Source organism: Leiobunum rupestre, chromosome 5 (assembly GCF_980474605.1).
Source record: "Leiobunum rupestre chromosome 5, qqLeiRupe1.1.hap1, whole genome shotgun sequence".
NCBI classification, from domain to species: domain Eukaryota; kingdom Metazoa; phylum Arthropoda; class Arachnida; order Opiliones; family Sclerosomatidae; genus Leiobunum; species Leiobunum rupestre.
This window is the reverse complement of record NC_143388.1, coordinates 30,687,551-30,711,528: the sequence shown is the minus strand read 5'-3', so window position 1 is coordinate 30,711,528 and position 23,978 is coordinate 30,687,551. Positions and strand designations below refer to the sequence as shown.

Genomic DNA, 23,978 nt, shown 5'->3' with positions numbered 1-23,978 from the left:
GATTACAGATGAGTACGCGTGATTTCATAATGATTGCGGTTATTACAGTTGAGTACTGAGATTAGAAATGATTCCGGGATAACGAATGAGAACAAAAGATTACAGAAGATTACGTAATCATTACAGTTATGGTGTACACCGATTACGGGAAGTGGTTAGCCCCTCGGTTCAAACTTCTAGAGAGTCTCAGAGTCCTGCTTAACCTATCTAATAATGGGATTAGTATACAAACCAACAATAAAATTTCTGCGATAATCTGGGTGTAAAACGTTATTACTTACCCATTTATCCGAATAAAAATTCGTTTTCAGTCTGGGAAAATTTCCAGGAATTTCTCAGTGTTTTATCGTGATGTACTTACGATTTGTACACTTATTAATTTTAACCCCTTTGATGAAAAGCGTACAAATTTCCCTGGGTAGAATTCATTGGCATAGGAATAATTCATCTAATAATTTATCTAAAATATTATAAGTATTTAAAGGTAAGCATTGATAACAAAAATATTAAACTTGATAGCTTTCAACAACGCACTGACTTTTAATATGGTAAATTAAGAAACAAGAATATTTAACGCTAGAAACATACCAAGATACTATTCATCGTAGAGAAATGCTAAGACCATCTACCATTTCATGAAATTTCGAACATTTGACCCGTCAACATTATTTAAAATTTTTAATATTTCACACATAAACATTACTTTAAAAATAGCTCCGGAAATCAGGTTTTATTGGAAGTCAAAAACGTTGCCAATTATATATATGTTATCTTTTAATGTAAAATCTTAAATATTCCTATTCTTAGAGCGGGTTCTTTGATAAATTTAGATTAGGTTTAGGGTCAGGTTAGATAAAACTAGGGGAAGGTTAGGGTTAGGTTCAGGTTCAGGTTCAGGTTAAATTAAACTAGGTGAAGGTTAGGTTTAGGTTCACGTTAGATTAAACTAGGTGAAGGTTAGGTTTAGGGTTAGTTTAGATAAAACTAGGGGAAGGTTAGGTTTAGGTTCACGTTAGGTTAAACTAGGTTAAGGTTAGGTTTAGGGTCAGTTTAGATAAAACTAGGTGAAGGTTAGGGTTAGGTTCACGTTAGATTAAACTAGGTGAAGGTTAGGTTTAGGGCCAGTTTAGATAAAACTAGGTGAAGGTTAGGGTTTGGTTCACGTTAGATTAAACTAGGTGAAGGTTAGGTTTAGGGTCAGTTTAGATAAAACTAGGTGAAGGTTAGGGTTAGGTTCACGTTAGATTAAACTCGGTTAAGGTTAGGTTTAGGGTTAGTTTAGATAAAACTAGGGGAAGGTTAGGTTTAGGTTCACGTTAGATTAAACTAGGTTAAGGTTAGGTTTAGGGTCAGGTTAGATAAAACTAGGTGAAGGTTAGGGTTAGGTTCACGTTAGATAAAACTAGGGGAAGGTTAGGTTTAGGTTCACGTTAGATTAAACTAGGTTAAGGTTAGGTTTAGGTTCACGTTAGATTAAACTAGGTGAAGGTTAGGTTTAGGGTTAGTTTAGATAAAACTAGGGGAAGGTTAGGTTTAGGTTCACGTTAGATTAAACTAGGTTAAGGTTAGGTTTAGGGTCAGTTTAGATAAAACTAGGGGAAGGTTAGGTTTAGGTTCACGTTAGATTAAACTAGGTTAAGGTTAGGTTTAGGGTCAGTTTAGATAAAACTAGGGGAAGGTTAGGTTTAGGTTCACGTTAGATTAAACTAGGTTAAGGTTAGGTTTAGGGTCAGTTTAGATAAAACTAGGGTAAGGTTAGGTTTAGGTTCACGTTAGATTAAACTAGGTTAAGGTTAGGTTTAGGTTCAGGTTAGATTAAACTAGGAGAAGGTTAGGGTTAGGTTTAGGTTCACGATAGATTAAACTAGGTTAAGGTTAGGTTTAGGATCAGGTTAGATTAAACTAGGTTAATATTAGGTTTAGGTTCAGGTTAGGTTAGGTTAAGGTTTAGCGTAGATTAAACCAGATGAAGGTTAGGTTAGGTGTAGGTTTAGCTTAGATTATATTAGACTGGTTTACTTTTAGCTACCGTTAGGTTGAGGTTAAGCTTAGGTTAATAATCCCTTTAACAACGATCTCAGGCTTATAAATATAATGAAAATTTCAAATTACGCTTGAGGCATCGAAATAAAAATTTATTATACATTTTCATTTCATAAATAACACTTACAATCGGTTAATTGTAGCTACACATTTTACAAATTGGTAAAAAAACCTTATTTTGCCTGAATGATACACAGTTGCCGAATGAGTGAATACTGTCGGAATTATGGAAGATATTGGATAACTATATCTTGGCGGTTATTGTACTTTTGGGTTCAATTTTACTCAATTTCGATATATATTTCCGTTAATTTTGAAGCGCAAAACAGGGGCGTATAAACCAGGGGAGGCAGGGGGAAACTAATTTAATTTGCCCCTCTAAAAAGTATAATTTAGGTAAAAAATTTATAGAAATGAATATTTGATAATATGAAGTACGTTATCGTTATCAGTTTTGAATTGCATTAAATTTACTAAATTCTACACTATCTGTTTTTGTAAATGATCATATTAAATACATAAAAAAATCCAAATAGATTTACGGGTGCAGGGGTGCATTTAGCCATCCCATTACATTGCCCCTTGCAACTTCTCGTTGCTACGCCCCTGTTGCTTAAGCTTTAAGGCAAGTGGCTGTTCAGTAGAACTGACGAAATTACAAAATAAAAATACACTCAGAGACTGGTATCATCAGTTTTAGTTAAATGTGAACTATAGAATATTTTCTGTAAAGCATTTAATACCATGTTTACAATATTACACGGATAACTTGAAACCAAAAGTGCGTAATATACCTCTTACGAGAGAAATTTGCATTTAAAGCAAGTGTCGGCTCGACGTGAAATAGCTCTTTTGTCAACAGATGTCGCTAGCGTCGACTTAAAAACAAGATGCTTACGCTACATTTTGACCCAAAAGGCGGGACATAAAAGTACCCCTCGCGTTGATTGGCTCGATTTTAAATTAGAAAATAACTTAAATTATAGTAATTTTTAACAATATATTTTATATGGGATATATAATTAAGGTTAAAGTCGACTTAGTTACATTATAATAATTTTCAATCGTTTTCTGACGACGATATCATTTCGATATTTTTAATATTACCTTCCTTTGCTATTAATAGATGGCACCACGCTCTCCAGTGAAGTCGTTTTTTCGAAGAATATTCTATATTCATTGTCATCTCTAATAACAAGGGCTTTATCGTAATACAGGTGGCACTGATAGAGCCAACAGTTTCTTTAAGCCATAACTATGAAACGTGGGGATCGAACTTGGCTCCTCTTGTTGCGAGGTGAGAGTGCTAACCACTCCGCCCCCCCAAATTAGAAAGTCTATAAAAATGTATCTCGTAAGATATATATTATTATCTTCTGTTGAAACGTATAGTCAATAAAAGTGAAACGTTTAGGTATGAAATTGGTTAGTTACCGTTTATTTAAATTGGCAGTAGAAGCACTGAAGGCCTAATGAATACGAATAATGTATTTTATAAATTTTTCAAGACTTGTAGAGTCTATATTTATATATTACATTTTATAAAAGCTGAATTGGAATGAAATTTAACTCGAACTATATATTCTAAAATACTACACTTACGACTAATTTACAAAAAGAATTTAATGGAAAAATGTAATCAACTTTAACCGGTGTAATATTCTCTGATCAACAGTTATCGGAATTGAAATATAAAAAATTGAAGCCTTTTTTAGAAAGATAGCGCTATTTATCAAAAGTATTGATTTTATAATAAACATTTTTTTTCCTTTTTATAAACGATAATCATTTCTAATTATAAATCAATAAGCGGAAATGGCCGAAAGTTAGTTTAAAAAAGTTAAAACACAAAAAAATGACAGATAGGGCTCACAGGCGCCATCTGTCTGAGACAATTTAAGCCAGAGCCCAGTCAACTCCAGTTAATTTAAAGAAGTTACGAAGATTATATTACGTATATTTAAATATTAATGGTGAATTTTATTAATAAAGTGGCACCCAAAGTGTGTAAATTGAAACTAATTGACATTAAATATGGATACATTAATTTTCGATAAATGCAATTGGCGGCTCCAGAATAATACCTGGATAGTACGATAGATGTCGTGTTCGTCAACTTGTACCACCTAAGTGTGTTAAGTGATTGGTTGAGATTTTCTAATCTTACGAACGGAACACTATGTATCGCTTTTCGATTACTAGTCTCTCGAATTTAACACGTTCATTGTCTTATGACCGAGGCTTAGCGTCAAAATATATTTGGTAAGTTGAAAGTTCTAATAAACATCTTTTTGATTGGATAAAAATAAGTTAAAATATGGAAAGGTACAAAGTACTTTATGTTTATCAATATAGATTGTAATGTATAAAGTATTTTTGAAATAGTTACGAATAATTTTGTTCCCCGGTTAAACTGGGAAATCGTCTTGGTGATAGAATATTTCGCCCTTTTTGGTGTAATACGGGAAAGTATCCAAGGGGTTTTCTTTGTCGCCGCCATTTGCTTTAAATCGTAATTGGATAAATAATGGTGATTAGAACAAATAGCTAAATATAATTTTACGCAAATAGTGTTTCACACGTTACATATTATTTGTTTTTATAAAGTGGACGATACAAATATAATATCTGTACAATTTTAATGAGCGAAAAAGCTAATTCTCAAATAACCACGTTTCATTTTGCGCTGCCAAAATACCCGCTTTTAATTGACACTAGAACCATCTGGCGGTGATAATTTCTTAGCCTCGTCTAGCTGGTGTGTTTTACACCAAAACTAAGCTTAGAAATTAGAATTAAATCCAGAAGATGGCTCTGATGGCAATGAAAAACACGTATTCTCTCATTGGGGGGATAATGAAATTAGCTTTAGCTATGAATAAAAACCCGACTTACAAATATCACGAGTTTTCGCGTTAATTTAGGCTTAAGCCTTGGTTGGGAAAATTCATTTTTCGAAAGATCATACCTATGAGAATACGATATTTAATGTCTTATTTGCTTTGATATTGTACGGAAAATTAATATTACAAAGCATTCTACGATAGCAGGATTATCAGTTTGCATATGTGCCATATTTAACAAAATCGTGTTATTGGAAGTGTTTTTGAAATGAATTTGAAAAGTTAACGGTACTACGAGATGAAGCAAAGCTTTGTTATATTTAAAGCAAGTGGCGGCTCGACGTGAAGTAGCTGTTTTTTTTCAATAGATGTCGCTAGCGTCGAAATCTAAAAGTCTGTACTTATTGGTACCCCTCGCGTTGATTGGATCGTTTGTAAATTGGTCAATAACATAAATTACGACATTTAAAAACAATATTTTTACACGGGATATATAATTTAGGTTAAAGTCCACTAAATATAGTATAAGTTGTCTAATTATAATACTCTACAATGGCTCTTTGACAACGTTATCATTTGGTTATTTTAATTTTTAGCTTCCTTTGCCATTAATAGATGGCACCACGCTCTCCAGTTAAGATAAACTCATGGCCATCTCTAATAACAGCGGCCTTTTCATAATACAGGTGGCAATGATAGAGCCGCCACTTGCTTTAAGCCTAGGGGCAGATTACTGTTACAGTGTCCTAATAAGCAAGATTAATAATGTAATAGTTAATTAATAATTTTACACTTCGCATAGTTAGAATCTTTCGATTACGTTCGTTAGCGTTTTGTAGTACAATTGATATAAAAAAGAATACCACGACCCAGAGAATGTCTCGAACAGAATCGTTAGCTAACGTCCTTCGTCGTACGTCCCTTCCGCTTTGTAGCCAGTCACGTATCCGGTTTCGGAGCTGCCTTCTTTGCGGCCATCCATGCCTTTTCCTTTTCCGGTGCCGTCGAATCTCTGCTTGTGGGTTCCAGTATACTTCGTGTGATCGGTTAGTCGCGCCACTGCACCGGCTGCCGTAGCAGACTGAAAATAAACACACACCAACATCATTTACACCGACCATGTGACGTTCAATAGATTCATCAATTAAACTTTAGGTGGATAATATTTCCTTGTTCTGGGATTCCGGAGTAGGGTAAGAAGGGTAACGCTATGACGTCATTCTACTTTGAATAGCTCGAGTCTTGGTAATAACGTGTTCCCAAAATGACTACGTCATTTTATCGCGTTTACGTCATTTTTGATAGCGTTTACGTCATTTTTATCGCGTTTACGCCATTTTTATCGCGTTTACGTCATTTTTATCGCGTTTACGTCATTTTTATCGCGTTTACGCCATTTTTATCGCGTTTGCGTCATTTTTATCGCGTTTACGCCATTTTTATCGCGTTTGCGTCATTTTTATCGCGTTTACGCCATTTTTATCGCGTTTACGTCATTTTTATCGCGTTTACGCCATTTTTATCGCGTTTACGCCATTTTTTATAGCGTTTGCGTCATTTGTATCGCGTTTACGTCATTTTTGATAGCGTTTATGTCATTTTTATAGCGTTTACGTCATTTTTATCGCGTTTAAGCCATTTCTATCGCGTTTAGGCCATATAATAATAATAATAATAATCAGCTAGAATAATACCCAAGGCACCATCTTAGGTCTAAGTCATCAAGCGACTTTTAAAGCCATTAATTCAGGTAGCCGGGTTACAATGCGCGTTTAATTCATTTTAATCGCGCGTGTACTTAATTTTTTTATTTACGTCGATGTTATCGGATTTACGTTATATTTGTCGTAATTTTCGTTTACGTCATTTTTATCCGGTGTTTACGTCATTTGGACGCTTTGGTGAAACTGTCAGTATTAAAAGCAGACGCCTACCGTCGTTTTGGTGGTTTGCGGGGATCCGCAATCAGCCAGTTTCTCTTTGATGTCGTCCAAATTCATTTTCTTGTTTTTGGCGATGATCTCCAAGAAATTAGTGTACTCTTTGATGGGAAGCGCCTTTTTCGTTCTGCGGATGGATACGCGCCGTTTTTAGAGTAAAGCGGTCTACCTAATAACGCTCGTACAACGGATAATCGATCTACGTACTTGGAAACTTGTTTGAAGTAGATACCCGTATCGGTGGTAGTGACCTTTTTACCGTCGATGACCTTGGCTTGTTTGAACCACTTGTCGCTGTTGGACAGAGTAATGGCGTCACCAGAACTCTTGGAATCGCCGAATTTGGCGAAGGCTCGAAAAGTGTCTTCGAAGGAGTTGGACGTTTGGTTGCCATCTGGAGCTGGTGAAGAAGCCATTGCTGCAAAATCTAAGGAGACATTTAAAGATACAACGTCATTAATATTTAATTTCCCAAGAACTTATGACGTTATAAATATTTAACTGCCCAAAAACTTAGGACTTCATTCATATTTAATTGCCCAAGAACTTAGGACGTCATTCATATTTAATTGCCCAAGAACTTAGGACGTCATTCATATTTAATTACCTAAGAACTTAGGAAGTCATTCATATTTAATTACCTAAGAGCTTAGGACGTCATTCATATTTAATTGCCAAAGAACTTAGGACGTCATTCATATTTAATTGCCTAAGAACTTAGGACGTCATTCATATTTAATTGCCCAAGAACTTAGGACGTCATTCATATTTAATTGCCCAAGAACTTAGGACGTCATTCATATTTAATTGCCAAAGAACTTAGGACGTCATTCATATGTAATTGCCAAGAACGTATGACGTCATTCATATTTAATTGCCTAAGAACTAAAATGTCTAAAGTTTCTGAGAAACCCTTGTTGAAAAAATCCGATAAAATTCATTTAATTTATACAATATTTGCGAAATTTTCAGATTTCTGCTGCAGTTACGCCACTTACCGCTTCTTGCGATAAACGCTAAAACCTCACCTTTCCATACGCGTGCGTGTACTAATTTTCCTTCTCCCCCCCCCCCTCTCACTGCGCAATGTAATTCTAGATCCGTCCGCTATTCATCTCTGGCGCTAGGAGTAGGGACCTTAATGGACAATGGGGGTTTTCTGTATCTTGAGTGGGTTTTGCTCGAGTTATTTACGTTTTAATTAGTTCTGGATGGAATTCTTATTCAAATCTTACGACGAGGAAAAGATGACCCATTAGGAGTTGGAATTGAGGATAATTTAGACTTTCCGTTGGCTAGTATGGATTGCAAATTCCAATGTGTAATGTTCCCAATGGCCGAGCGACGCAAGCTTTACTACTACACTATCAAAATTCCTTTTGTGTGTAAGCATATGTAACATAACCACATATAAGTTTGCCATAGTTGAATTATCTTTAAATAAAGATAATGAAACGTCCAGAATTCCTCGACTTACAAGGAGACTACCCGAGGTGTTACACACCGATTTTGTTCAAACTCGGGGCATTGGTAGACCTTCATGTAACTTGAAAAATTCTAAAGGGATTTTATTCAATGGGCAACGGTTTTGCCATGGCAACGAAAAATGTTTTTGACAACATAAAATGGAAATTTTCCCATTGAAAATAACATGGGATTTTGACCAACAAAATTCAAAAAAATTAAAATATAAAATTATAAAAAAATTGATAAAAATTGATGAAACAAATCAAAATTGATCACATTTTGATCAATTTAAAAAAAAAAATTCACAGGGAAATCGGTCAAAATCCCATGTTATTTTCAATGGGAAAATTTCCATTTTATGTTGTCAAAAACATTTTTCGTTGCCATGGCAAACCCGTTGCCCATTGAATAAATTCCCTTTAGGATTTTTCAAGTTACATGAAGGTCTACCAATTCCCCGAGTTTGAACAAAATCGGTGTGTAACACCTCGGGTAGTTTCCTTGTTAGACAATTTATAGTTTAGAACTCGCTAAAACGCGTCAAATGTAAAACGATTCTTCTAAAGAATACCAAGAACGTTGTAAAATAAGCCTTTGACAATAAATATTATTTTTACACAATTTCACTACAATATACAACGGAAGAAAACATTTGATCATTCTGTATTCTCTGAAATTCAATTTTGTCAACAAAAATATCATTATGTTTATTATGAAATTAAAAAACGACTTCGTTTTATTTGCATATTTAATAAAATGATGATATTTACAATGGCGGTCCGACTAGTTTCGTCGTGCTTAGTTTGACATCCTCAAGAGAACTCGTGAGAATAGATGACGTCACTTCCTGTAAGAAGGACCGTCAACATTTTGAGAAGTAAGAATTATCACTATCAACGGAAGAATTCTTAAAATCATGAGATTGCGTTTTCATGGTAACTTTTCAATTGCACAAGGATGATCAGAATTTTCCACTTACTAACCACTAATTGCTATACAGAGGCATACTTATGAATGATTTTGTTACATATGATAAAGCGTATGACGTAATGACGAGAACAAGCTGCGTGTGAAACTCCTTTGTTCTTTAATTATCATTTAGAAAATAACACAAAAAACAAGAAGTTAGATATACAATATCTGATCCACTAAAAAAGGTTTTGCTCAGATAACTACAGTTTATTTAAAATGTAGCTGTGCCACGGTCAGGGGCGTAGGAACGTTCTAGAAGTTGGAGGGGGCAAAGTGAAACCAAAAGGGGTCTTTAGAATGGTTTTTAATTTTTAATGGAGTGTAGCTTCTCCGAATGCACGTGTACATTTTACTACTATGTAAATTGGCGGGAAAAGACTGAAATTTAAACAAAGTTGAGGTTCTATAAGTTTTTTATGCTTTTAAAATGAGAATTTGAGCCTTTTAAAGATTTCAACTGACCAAAACGTTGGAGGGGGCAATAACATTAGTTGCCCCTCCCAGCAAAATTCAAGGGAGGGGCATTGCCCCCCTTGCCCCCCCTGGTTCCTACGCCCCTGGCCACGGTCACAACAGTTAGTGTTTTCCAGTTTTCATCAAAGATATTTATAATTTAAACATAATTTTGGAAACGGAAACTAATTTTGAGCTTTAAAAGTACGATTTTCGTGTTTATTTCCAATTTTTTATTCTGATTCCTAATCTTTAATTTATCACTTCATCAGTCAACGGAGAAAACTTCCTTAAAATACTCTATAAAAATGCATATCAGGATAACGCTGATACCTGAACCACGGCCGTCTCGAGATCTGCTTCGCGCTCATAGCGGCCCAGGCGATCGTACGAAAATCGCGTATGGGAAATTAGTTCAAAAACTTCTCACATCGTTTTCTGGCGCTAGTCTAGCCCCCCCTTGAGAAAATTCGCAGCCATGTTATCGAATGGGAGGAACTGCGCGGAACTTTGGAATTTCAATTATTATCGCGTAATGTGTAATTTTTTGTAAAATATTTTTTTAGTAATATTTAAGTTAATTAATAATAAAAAAGTTAAACACCTCTTGAGATTTTTTAACGCAAAGTAAAGTTTTGAAAAACGTTATTAAAATTTGGTCATTCTGGAGCCAGAAGTCGCCGTCGACGTTTTCTGTATATAAATGTAAACATAAACACGTTGTTCTCCTTACAGCTGTAATTTTGCTATGTAGTAACTTCCAGAAGCCTTTTATTTAATTTATTTTAATTAAAGTAGTGAAATAAATGAATTTTAATTAACTAACTGACACTTGGAAGATCACTATGAATGAAAATAGTGATGGAAACTTGGAAGGTATTTAAATCTGATAAATATAATAAACCAATGTGAATTTCCCACTGAATGATACAAGACTAAAAATTTAGAAAACTAAAATTTACAACTTGAGTACTTTTCAAGAAAGAGGCTTATGCACAAGTTCTTTCACTTTCTCAAATTTTGCGGACAGAGTTTTGGTAATATTTGTGATAATTGGAAGTACGACCTTTCAACAAATTAAATCAGCAATTTCATTCGGTAATTATTATTCAAATCACATTGGATGTAAGGGCATAGAGCAATTTTTGGCCACAAGTGGATTTCAATGTTTTTTTAAAGTGGCAGGTGAATCCCGGAGATAGGGTACAGCTCTCTCTATGAATGTTGTTACTATAGCCATTAACATGATAAAGCTTGTCGGACAATTTTATCAATCCAACTAATGGTGAGTCAGAATTAGGCTGTGATACATTTTCAAGGCACAATTCGCAAAAATGTTTTTCCTCTAGGATTTGTACTAGATAACCAGCCAAGTATGCGATACTTGCTAGCCGTAAGGTGCATCTCTGTGTATCTGGGTACTCATAACTTCAGATGGTAACGTAACTTAATTGCCGTTAAAAATAGTTGAAAATCCATCGAGTCTAGTATCAATCATGGCTGATAGATCTGTGAAGCTGTCTTGGGGAACGTTAGATGTTTTAGGTTTTGTTAATGATATAGTGCCTCTCTTAAGGTAGGATTCTAAACTGAATATAGTTTCTCTTGCATCAAGCATGTCATTCCCTCCAGCCATTTTCCTGAGAATGCTGAAAAACATTTCAATAGCATCGCTCGTTAAATTTCTTGTCAAGACAAACTGGAAACCAGATTTAAGGAGGTATGACACGCAAGATATTGTAGACAATGAAGTTATTCTAATAGATATTATAGATTCATATGTTTCCTTTGTCAATATTTTCTTTAATTTGCGGATCTTTAGACCTTGATAGTAATCACTTTCCTTAAAATGTCCCACTACAAACAAATCTTGCGTGATGCGTAAGCTTGATTGACCCCAAAATCTTTTCTAGATATGTTCTTAGTCCATAATTTGCATAAACTTTCATCAACTGGAAACTGATGAAATTATACATTGATATTCTTCTTAGATTCACAAAATGGAACACAACAAATTTTTGTGGTGGGCATTTTTGCAAATTAAAAATAGGCAATATTTTAAAACTTAAGTTTGAGAAATGTGAACTTAATTTAAAGAATAATAAAGGTATTTATTAAATAATATGAATAATATTGTGGTTATTTATTTAAAATTCTGATAAAAAATGCGAATACTGGTTTGAAAATTGTGAAAAACAAAAGAAACTTTGGTTAGGCTTAGCAATTAACTAATAAAACTCAATATAAGCATATTACTTTAATTAAATAAATGTTTTAAATGAAAACTTATTAGATAAAGACCAAATCATAAGATGTATATCCCAAACTTTCCAGAAGTTTTTGAAAAACAATGCAAAAAGGATTAACTAGTTGAATTTACCGCCATAGAAAACTATTAAATATCCCGCTAATTTTTTACATTTAAGGGGGGGCTCAGACAGCGCTCCTAGTGTTAAAAGAAGGTATTCGCGGAAATACATAGGAGAGGAAATCTTTGCCTGGGCCGCTATGAGCGCGAAGCAGATCTCGAGACGGCCGTGCCTGAACCGACAAAATAATTACATTATACCAGATATCAGATTATTCGTACTTTGACGTTCAGATATTATCAAATCAGTTGATATGGGTCAAAATTCAAACCCGATAATTTAACTAACCCGAGTTCATTCTGATTTCAGATTAATAATAAATAATAATAATAATCAGCTCGACTAATACCCAAGGCACCACCTCAGGCCTAAGTCATCGAGCGACTTTTAAAGCCAATAATTCCTTTGACTGGGTCACAATGCGTAGGAGGGTGGTGGCAAGCCCTGCAAGCTAACAGATCCCTACACTAACTATTACCGTTAACCTCTACAAGTTTTTATGGAAGTTCCACAAGATTATGCATCTACTAAATGTATAAGTCACATAACCTAATAATAGCAGATCACTTCAGATCGGTTATTTGGGAGAATGAATCAGATACAATTTGAGATCAGATTGCTGGGTAAGGGAATATAAAAGATAAACCGGGTCTTAATAACCAATTACCTTCAGATATCTCAAAATTACGACCTGAATAACGTGAACAGTTCACAAATAGAAGAACTACACAACTAGCTTAATAACCACTAATAAATGTACGTTTTTCATTAAATTTTCTAACATAAAATCTGAAGTAAAATCTAACTTACAATCGAACATAAAATCTGACGCAAAATCTAACGCAAAATATGACGTAATATCTAACGCAAAATCTAACGCATAATCTAACGTACAATCTAACACAAAATCTAACGAAAATCTGACGCAAAAACTAACGCAAAATATGACGTAATATCTAACGCAAAATATGACGTAATATCTAACGCAAAATATGACGTAATATCTAACGCAAAATCTAACGTAAAATCTGACGCAACATATAACTCAAAATATAACGTTACGCAAAATATTACGTAATATCTAACGCAAAATCTAACGCAAAATCTGACGCAACATATAACTCAAAATATAACATAAAATACAACGTAAAATCTTACGTAAAATCTAACGCAAAATCTAACATAGAAAATATTGTTCTTCACCATTAGTAGTGACAAATTTCTTTGAAAAGATAATGAAATAATAGTAGGAAATATTCCAAATAGCGAAGGCGTTGCTTTTCGAAATATCGCAGCTGTCATCCGAAGTTAAAACTCAAGAAAGACTTCCCAAAAAACCGCGATTCATGTCCTTTCTAAAATCCAATTAAGATCTCATTAAGCCCCTTTTCATTGTTCACTCCCCTCCGCGGTCATTAGGAACCTTAAAAATGTGTGACAGCGAACCAAAAATTGCATCGCTCCTAAAAAACCAAAGATGAGAGAGTCTTTGCTTTTGGAGAAGCACGCGATTCGGGCATCAACGGAGAGCCCACACAGACGGAAACTCACGAAACTACTTATCTTTTCCAAATTGAACTTGCCATTTCCAGAGAAGTAAGACGTGTTCGCGAAATGCGTGATTCCGGACCAAGACACGGAAATGTTAATCCAGACTTAAGACTAACCCCAAATGCTGTTCGTTGCGTTATGATTAAACTTCCCGGGTCTTAATTGATGTCTTTAATTATGATCGCGACATTTTTGACTTTTGGTTTAAAGGGGATTTGCTGCAGCGAGATTTTTATTCAACACAAATCTTCCTCCGATATTTCTTTTTAATAGGCCCCACCAAATTAGGATGCAACTAGAATATTCGATGCATATACGAAAAACACATCTTAAAGCGAGTGTCGGATCGACGTTAAGTAAGTCTTTTTCAATAGATGTCGCTAGCGTCGAAATCAAAACAAGATGCTTACGCTACATTTAGACCCAAAAGGCGGGACATAAAAATACCCTTCGCGTTGATTGGCTCGTTTATAAAGTTGACCATAACTTAAATTATAGTAATTTTTAACAATATATTTTTATAATGTATATATAATTTAGGTTAAAGTTCACTAAGTAGAGCGTAAGTTGTCTAATTATAATGCTTTACAATGGTTCTCTGACGACGTTATTGTTTCGCTATTTTGAATTTTTGCTTCCTTTTCCATTAATAGATGGCACCACAATCTCCAGTAATATCGTTTATTCGAAGAATCGGATAGATTCATTGCCATCTCTAATAACAAGGGCCTTATCATAATACATTTAGCAATGATAGAGCCGCGACTTGTATGTTTTTACCTCTCCGGGGGGACTTTGTACCCTAGGAGGGGTTATTCAACCACCGTGTCTGTGGGTCTGTCTGTCTGAGCTGCGAACGCATTTTCGGAGCAAAGTGTAATCGCTGCGTACGCAGTTTCTTAGAATCAGGGAAAAGGTTTTTCCAAAAACGCCCTCTTTTTGCCATTGGGTGTAGTATAATATTTTCTTAGGTTGAGATTCGAACCCGAGCCCTCTGGCACGATAGGTGAGCGTTCTACCGCAGAACCACGGATACAGTTACGCTTCATTGAAAATTAAAAACTCCTCCGAGGAGAGGTATATTTTGGCTTGCCAACTTGTTACGATATCTAAAGAAGGTCAAAAAATTGTAAATTAATCTTCCTGGACGGAGAGATAAAATATTCCATTATATCATGGAGACAAAACGTTTTGGTAAATAGAAAATTTATGGAATGGATTATGAAGTTCACACGTACGCCGCAAACGAACTGGGCGCTGTATGTCACTTCCAGGTAAAGATGGGGAGAAATCTTCTTCGTCCTGCCAAAGCATTGTTGAAAATTGTAACGCCTTTATTATGAGAACTGACTCTCAATTTGGCGAAAAAATGACAAAATATAAAATTGACTTCTGTAAACAGTCGCTTCGTTACTTTGAAATTTGAGATAAAAATAATTAAAATAATTATCTAGTAAGCTAATACCCAAGGCACCACCTTAGGCCTAAGTCATCAAGCGACTTTTGATGCCATTAATTCAGGTGGCCGGGTTACAATGCGCAGGATGGTGGTGGCAAGCCCTTCATGCCAAGCGAGCCAACAACTCCCTACTCTCACTATTACCGTTAGCCTCAAAGAAAGAACTAGGGAAAAAACCCCTTCAACCAGTAACGTAACCAGGTAGTCATACTGCCAACTACTATCTTGTCCTCAGTAATTGAAGTATAGTTTTTCGTCTTTGTAGACGAAGTTTAAAACCTCTTAAAGAGTACGAGTAGTTCGTGGCCCGGAATTTCATCCGACCCTATTGGAGCCTGTAAATTGTATATTGTCTCGCATCTATATGTATAGGGAGATAGTACCAACGTTGGACCACGACTAAAGGGTATCAACGACGTTTGAACAGGGTTGATGATTTATTTTATTTTATTGATTTTAATTGATTTTATTGATTTTAATTGATTTATTTGATTTTATTGATTTTAATTGATTTATTTGACTTTAATTGATTTATTTGACTTTAATTGATTTATTTTATTTTAATTGATTTATTTTATTTAATTGATTTATTTTATTTAATTGATTTTAATTGATTTATTTGACTTTAATTGATTTATTTTATTTTAATTGATTTATTTTATTTTAATTGATTTATTTTATTTTAATTGATTTATATGATTTATTTGACTTTAATCGATTTATTTGACTTTAATCGATTTATTTGACTTTAATCGATTTATTTGACTTTAATCGATTTATTTTACTTTAATCGATTTATTTTACTTTAATCGATTTATTTGACTTTAATCGATTTATTTGACTTTAATCGATTTATTTGACTTTAATCGATTTATTTGACTTTAATCGATTTATTTGACTTTAATCGATTTATTTGATTTTATTGATTTTAATTGATTTGTTTGATTTCATGGATTGTTTAAGGTTTTATGCCTGTTTTTCTGCAGCGATAACATAATTACATTTTAAATTAATCTTTATTAAATTGAATTATTAATTAATAATACAATTTTATTGCGTTTTCTCTGAATTGGAATTTCTAAATAAATAAATTAATTGAAGTAGTGTTGTTAGTCGGAAAATTTTCCGTATTTTTCGGAAAAAAAATAAAACAGTTTTCATTCCATGATTAGTCTAATATATTGCTTGCAAATTTAAATAAAGCGCCATTTTCGCCTCATTTTTTCGAATCTAAAAGTAAAACTAAACCGTTAGACTAGTTTAAACTGATTAACAATGTAACACTTAATGTTTTGTAGTATGTTTACTGATATTATACATTTTATATCGATAAAAAAATCATTAAAAACTCTTAAAAAGTAATTTTTGTTATTTTTCCGATTTTCTGGAAATTTTTCCGCATTTTATTTTTCCGGAAAATGAACAACACTACATTGAAGTATAATACGTGATTTAAATCAATTATTTTTTTAAAAAATAACTTGAATCGCGATTTAAATAACTGATTTAAATCTAATAGCACATCCTATTACATATCTAGTGATAGCAGTTCCCGAAAATCCCAGTCTACATTTTCGGAATTCCCGTGGGAAATTAGTGAAATTCAAAAGGCTTAAGCCCTTGTGATAGTTTATAATAAATAAAGAAATTTAATTTTCAATATAAAATATCAACTAAGAATTTGTTTATTTGTAGTTGAAACGATCATCCAGTGAAACTTTCGCCAGGCACCATAGTTGTGGGGGGGGGGGGGGGGGGGGGGGGAAACGTCACCAGAGTGGGCTTCAATCGCTTGGGAAGACGTCATGTTTAGGTTACCAATGATTTGATTTTGTTTAGGGGGGCGGAGCTTACTGTTCGAGCATGAAGGGAGATTGGATGCAATGCCAGAAATTAAATATTCTCAACAGAAATATAAATGTATAAAATCTTGCTTCAAAAAATCTAAGAAAGAGTTTATTTATTCCGAAAATGTCAAAATTTCACCTTTTGCAATTTTTGATAAGAACGCGTCGATCGAGCAAACCGTAGAAAGAGCGTAGTTTAAGATAATCTTCGAGTTTCGTCTAGGTCGGATTGGGTAACATTTGTACCGATAGGGGGCGCTGGGAAGAGTGGGCGGGGAAGGGGAACTTCTTTAAATGCCAGCTGCATGATCGAGCGACGCGCCGTGCTTTGGATAGTAATGAAATAGCGGGCAGAAACAAAAAAAACTTGGCTGGATCAATAGCGGAGAAAAGTTGAACAAGCGAAACTGCTCCCGGAGAATTCCCATATCAGTGGCTCAAGTTGCTTCGGACCCGGCCGCATCAGCCCATGATGGATGCGGCTGGCCTATCACGTCGTTTTTATCCCCTTACACTTTGAACCGTGGCCATCAGTATTTAGCCCGTGTCGTTGGACGCTGCTTCGAATTACATCGGCGTCTCTCGCGTGTTATCGCACCCGCTTTCAACTGGTTATTCTCAGGGTTGGCGACTGAGAACTGTACTTGCCACTCGCGTCCTAGACGTTACACTCCAAATTTATCCAAGTTTAGAAAAAAAAGAAGCTTGGAAATAATAATTAAATATACAGATAATAAGGGTATTACACACTTATAAAGCTTTATCTGACTTCAAAATGTGGAAGTGATTCTAAAGTGATTTATAATTATCGTTCTAGATGTAAATTTATAGTTCTTGATCTACGTTTATAATTATTTTTAATAGATCTTATTCTAAATTGATAGTTCTTATTCTAAATTAATAGTTCTTATTTTAAATTAATAGTTCTTATTTTAAATTAATAGTTCTTATTCTAAATTAATAGTTCTCATTCTAAATTAATAGTTCTCATTCTAAATTAATAGTTCTTATTCTAAATTAATAGTTCTTATTCTAAATTAATAGTTCTTATTCTAAATTAATAGTTCTTATTCTAAATTAATAGTTCTTATTCTAAATTAATAGTTCTTATTCTAAATTAATAGTTCTTATTCTAAATTAATAGTTCTTATTCTAAATTAATAGTTCTTATTCTAAATTAATAGTTCTTATTCTAAATTAATAGTTCTCAATCTAAATTAATAGTTCTTATTCTAAATTAATAGTTCTTATTCTAAATTAATAGTTCTTATTCTAAATTAATAGTTCTTATTCTAAATTAATAGTTCTCATTCTAAATTAATAGTTCTTATTCTAAATTAATAGTTCTTATTCTAAATTAATAGTTCTCATTCTAAATTAATAGTTCTTATTCTAAATTAATAGTTCTTATTCTAAATTAATAGTTCTTATTCTAAATTAATAGTTCTTATTCTAAATTAATAGTTCTTATTCTAAATTAATAGTTCTTATTCTAAATTAATAGTTCTTATTCTAAATTAATAGTTCTCATTCTAAATTAATAGTTCTTATTCTAAATTAATAGTTCTTATTCTAAATTAATAGTTCTCATTCTAAATTAATAGTTCTTATTCTAAATTAATAGTTCTTATTCTAAATTAATAGTTCTTATTCTAAATTAATAGTTCTTATTCTAAATTAATAGTTCTTATTCTAAATTAATAGTTCTTATTCTAAATTAATAGTTCTTATTCTAAATTAATAGTTCTCAATCTAAATTAATAGTTCTTATTCTAAATTAATAGTTCTTATTCTAAATTAATAGTTCTTATTCTAAATTAATAGTTCTCATTCTAAATTAATAGTTCTTATTCTAAATTAATAGTTCTCATTTTAAATTAATAGTTCTTATTCTAAATTAATAGTTCTTATTCTAAATTAATAGTTCTCATTCTAAATTAATAGTTCTCATTCTAAATTAATAGTTATCATTCTAAATTAATAGTTCTTATTCTAAATTAATAGTTCTCATTCTAAATTAATAGTTCTTATTCTAAATTAATAGTTCTCATTCTAAATTAATAGTTCTCATTCTAAATTAATAGTTCTTATTCTAAATAAATAGTTCTCAATCTAAATTAATAGTTCTCATTCTAAATTAATAGTTCTCATTCTAAATTAATAGTTCTTATTCTAAATTAATAGATCTTATTCTAAATTAATAGTTCTTATTCTAAATTAATAGTTCTTATTCTAAATTAATAGTTCTCATTCTAAATTAATAGTTCTTATTCTAAATTAATAGTTCTCATTCTAAATTAATAGTTCTCAATCTAAATTAATAGTTCTTATTCTAAATTAATAGTTCTTATTCTAAATTAATAGTTCTTATTCTAAATTAATAGTTCTTATTCTAAATTATTTATAGTTTTTGGTCTAAATTTATAGTTCTTGGTCTACATTTATAGTTCTTGGTCTACATTTATAGTTCTTGGTCTACATTTATAGTTCTTGGTCTACATTTATAGTTTTTGGTCTACATTTATAGTTTTTGGACTAAATTTATAGTTTTTGGTCTAAATTTATAGTTTTTGTCTACATTTATAGTTCTTGGTCTACTTTTATAATTCTTGATTTGGTTCCGCTTTTACACGATATATAGCGCCATAGTTAAAGGTATATTTTTAATTAAATTTGGACCTTACTGGAAAGGCAACGACTGCAATTAAATAGTCTGTATCTGGATGAAGAGACCCATACTTATTTCGTGTAGAAACAGCTCCAAATAAGAAAGAAAACTAATTTTGGCAAAGCGTGATAATTAGACGCAATAATCAGGATTGGTTTGTTTGGTTTTCTGTTTCCCGTCTGCGAGCGCTAATTATTTGGGCGTCAACGCTTAAAACCGATCGCGACCTCTCCAATAAGAGGCGGTACGGAAGAGCAGCCTAAAGAAAGGAGGCTTTTTCTAGCCGATTTCTTTGGGGGCCACGCGAAAGGGTGAGAAGTGGGGCTGCACCGCCTCGCATCGTTGCTCTTTAAAAGCATTCGTCTGTTGATAAAGATGGAAAAGGTTAAGTGTTGAGTCCCGAGACTAACCTCTCCTTCGGCGGCGAGGAAAAAGGTCATTCACGGGCTTCTCTTCGTGGAATTCCAACTTGAGGAGGACACAATTCGCGCGACGACTTTGAATAGACGCCGCTCCAAGTTTCTTTCAACACGGACTAAAAAGGGTACTACGCCGATGGTCACCGGACGTTGCTTTTCTTACCGAAGAGGAAAGTAAAGTTTACGAGTCGCGATCCTTAATTTAGTTAGCTGGTGAATCTGACATTAGACGGAGCTAGACCTCTTTTCTACGGTTTCTGCTATAACGGGATCTTTAGTCCTTGAACTTGCCAATTATCGAAGGGTTACATTTACTATTGCCATTACTGTTGTTGTGGTGGTTGCGTAACTTTTATGCCTGGTCATCTTGTTTTACGCAATGATTTAAATTCCTTAATTAATTTTTTTCTCAAAAACTATTACAACTAGAATTCTTGAATGAAACGGGGAATTCTAATATTTCTACGTTTCGGAAAAATGTTTTAACTTTTTTTACGATTTCCGATTTTTTCACGATTACGATTTTTTTGTAATATTTTGATATTAATACGATTACGATTTTTTGTATTATTTTGATATTAATACGATTACGATTTTTTTGTAATATTTTGATATTAATACGATTACGATTTTTTTGTAATATTTTGATATTAATACGATTACGATTTTTTTGTAATATTTTGATATTAATACGATTACGATTTTTTTGTAATATTTTGATATTAATACGATTACGATTTTTTTGTAATATTTTGATATTAATACGATTACGATTTTTTGTAATATTTTGATATTAATACGATTACGATTTTTTGTAATATTTTGATATTAATACGATTACGATTTTTTGTAATATTTTGATATTAATACGATTACGATTTTTTTGTAATATTTTGATATTAATACGATTACGATTTTTTTGTAATATTTTGATATTAATACGATTACGATTTTTTTGTAATATTTTGATATTAATACGATTACGATTTTTTGTAATATTTTGATATTAATACGATTACGATTTTTTGTAATATTTTGATATTAATACGATTACGATTTTTTGTAATATTTTGATATTAATACGATTACGATTTTTTTGTAATATTTTGATATTAATACGATTACGATTTTTTTGTAATATTTTGATATTAATACGATTACGATTTTTTGTAATATTTTGATATTAATACGATTACGATTTTTTGTAATATTTTGATATTAATACGATTACGATTTTTTGTAATATTTTGATATTAATACGATTACGATTTTTTGGTAATATTTTGATATTAATACGATTACGATTTTTTTGTAATATTTTGATATTAATACGATTACGATTTTTTGTAATATTTTGATATTAATACGATTACGATTTTTTTGTAATATTTTGATATTAATACGATTACGATTTTTTGTAATATTTTGATATTAATACGATTACGATTTTTTGTAATATTTTGATATTAATACGATTACGATTTTTTTGTAAAATTTTGATATTAATACGATTACGATTTTTTGTAATATTTTGATATTAATACGATTACGATTTTTTTGTAATATTTTGATATTAATACGATTACGATTTTTTTGTAATATTTTGATATTAATACGATTACGAATTTTTGTAATATTTTGATATTAATACGATTAAGATTTTTTTGTAATATTTTGATATTAATACGATTACGATTTTTTTGTTATATTTTGATATTAATACGATTACGATTTTTTTGTAATATTTTGATATTAATACGATTACGATTTTTTGTAATATTTTGATATTAATACGATTACGATTTTTTGTAATATTTTGATATTAATACGATTACGATTTTTTGTAATATTTTGATATTAATACGATTACGATTTTTTGTATTATTTTGATATTAATACGATTACGATTTTTTTGTAATATTTTGATATTAATACGATTAAGATTTTTTTGTAATATTTTGATATTAATACGATTACGATTTTTTTGTAATATTTTGATATTAATACGATTACGATTTTTTTGTAATATTTTGATATTAATACGATTAAGATTTTTTTGTAATATTTTGATATTAATACGATTACGATTTTTTTGTAATATTTTGATATTAATACGATTACGATTTTTTTGTAATATTTTGATATTAATACGATTAAGATTTTTTTGTAATATTTTGATATTAATACGATTACGATTTTTTGTAATATTTTGATATTAATACGATTACGATTTTTTGTATTATTTTGATATTAATACGATTACGATTTTTTTGTAATATTTTGATATTAATACGATTAAGATTTTTTTGTAATATTTTGATATTAATACGATTACGATTTTTTTGTAATATTTTGATATTAATACGATTACGATTTTTTTGTAATATTTTGATATTAATACGATTACGATTTTTTGTAATATTTTGATATTAATACGATTACGATTTTTTGTAATATTTTGATATTAATACGATTACGATTTTTTGTAATATTTTGATATTAATACGATTACGATTTTTTGTAATATTTTGATATTAATACGATTACGATTTTTTGTAATATTTTGATATTAATACGATTACGATTTTTTGTAATATTTTGATAGTAATACGATTACGATTTTTTGTAATATTTTGATATTAATACGATTACGATTTTTTGTAATATTTTGATAGTAATACGATTACGATTTTTTTGTAATATTTTGATATTAATACCATTACGATTTTTTGTAATATTTTGATATTAATACGATTACGATTTTTTGTAATATTTTGATATTAATACGATTACGATTTTTTGTAATATTTTGATATTAATACGATTACGATTTTTTGTAATATTTTGATAGTAATACGATTACGATTTTTTTGTAATATTTTGATATTCATACGATTACGATTTTTTGTAATATTTTGATATTAATACGATTACGATTTTTTGTAATATTTTGATATTAATACGATTACGATTTTTGTAATATTTTGATAGTAATACGATTACGATTTTTTTGTAATATTTTGATATTAATACGATTACGATTTTTTGTAATATTTTGATATTAATACGATTACGATTTTTTGTAATATTTTGATATTAATACGATTACGATTTTTTGTAATATTTTGATATTAATACGATTACGATTTTTTTGTAAAATTTTGATATTAATACGATTACGATTTTTTTGTAATATTTTGATATTAATACGATTACGATTTTTTTGTAATATTTTGATATTAATACGATTACGAATTTTTGTAATATTTTGATATTAATACGATTACGATTTTTTTGTAATATTTTGATATTAATACGATTACGATTTTTTTGTAATATTTTGATATTAATACGATTACGATTTTTTTGTAATATTTTGATATTAATACGATTACGATTTTTTTGTAATATTTTGATATTAATACGATAACGATTTTTTTGTAATATTTTGATATTAATACGATTACGATTTTTTTGTAATATTTTGATATATTTTTTTACGATTTCGATGTTTCTTTTACGATTTTGATATATTTTTTACGATTTCGATTTTTCTTTTACGATTTTGGAAATTTTAACGGTTTCGATTTTTGTTAACAATTTCGAATTTTTTTTTACGATTTCAAAAATATTAGTTTTTGACCGGTAGGCAATCGCTTTCGACGAATTTGATCTAGAGCATACTCAAAAACCAGCAAATAAAGTTGGTTTGGTCAGAAAGGTTCTAGATTTATGTAGGATATGAGGAAGTCGTGAAAATTAGCAAGTTGATTTGACCTAAGTTTGACTTTGAAGCTCCAAAACGTATTTCACTTTATGAAAGCGATTTTCCATAATTTTCGACACGACCTTTATCAAATTCGGATGTAGTTCAATCTGTGAATTTCAAATCCTCCCGTGTAAAACTACGAGAGCTATCGAAATTCGTAGTTTTGACGCTAAGCCTT

At 31.2% G+C, this 23,978-nt stretch overlaps 1 protein-coding gene across 1 annotated transcript in view; it reads right to left on the bottom strand.

The window, feature by feature from the left end:
- Positions 1-2,114: 2,114 nt before the first annotated feature.
- The window catches only part of LOC149944116 (tubulin polymerization-promoting protein homolog), a 282,994-nt gene continuing 261,130 nt past the window's right edge, over positions 2,115-23,978 (bottom strand). The window contains exons 4-6 of the mRNA XM_090175647.1: positions 7,034-7,253; positions 6,821-6,953; positions 2,115-5,967 (exon numbers count right to left, since the gene is read on the bottom strand). Coding sequence (XP_090031773.1) covers positions 5,785-5,967; positions 6,821-6,953; positions 7,034-7,242 — 525 coding nt within the window. The 5' untranslated portion in view covers positions 7,243-7,253 and the 3' untranslated portion in view covers positions 2,115-5,784. The remainder of the gene's footprint in view (positions 5,968-6,820; positions 6,954-7,033; positions 7,254-23,978) is intronic.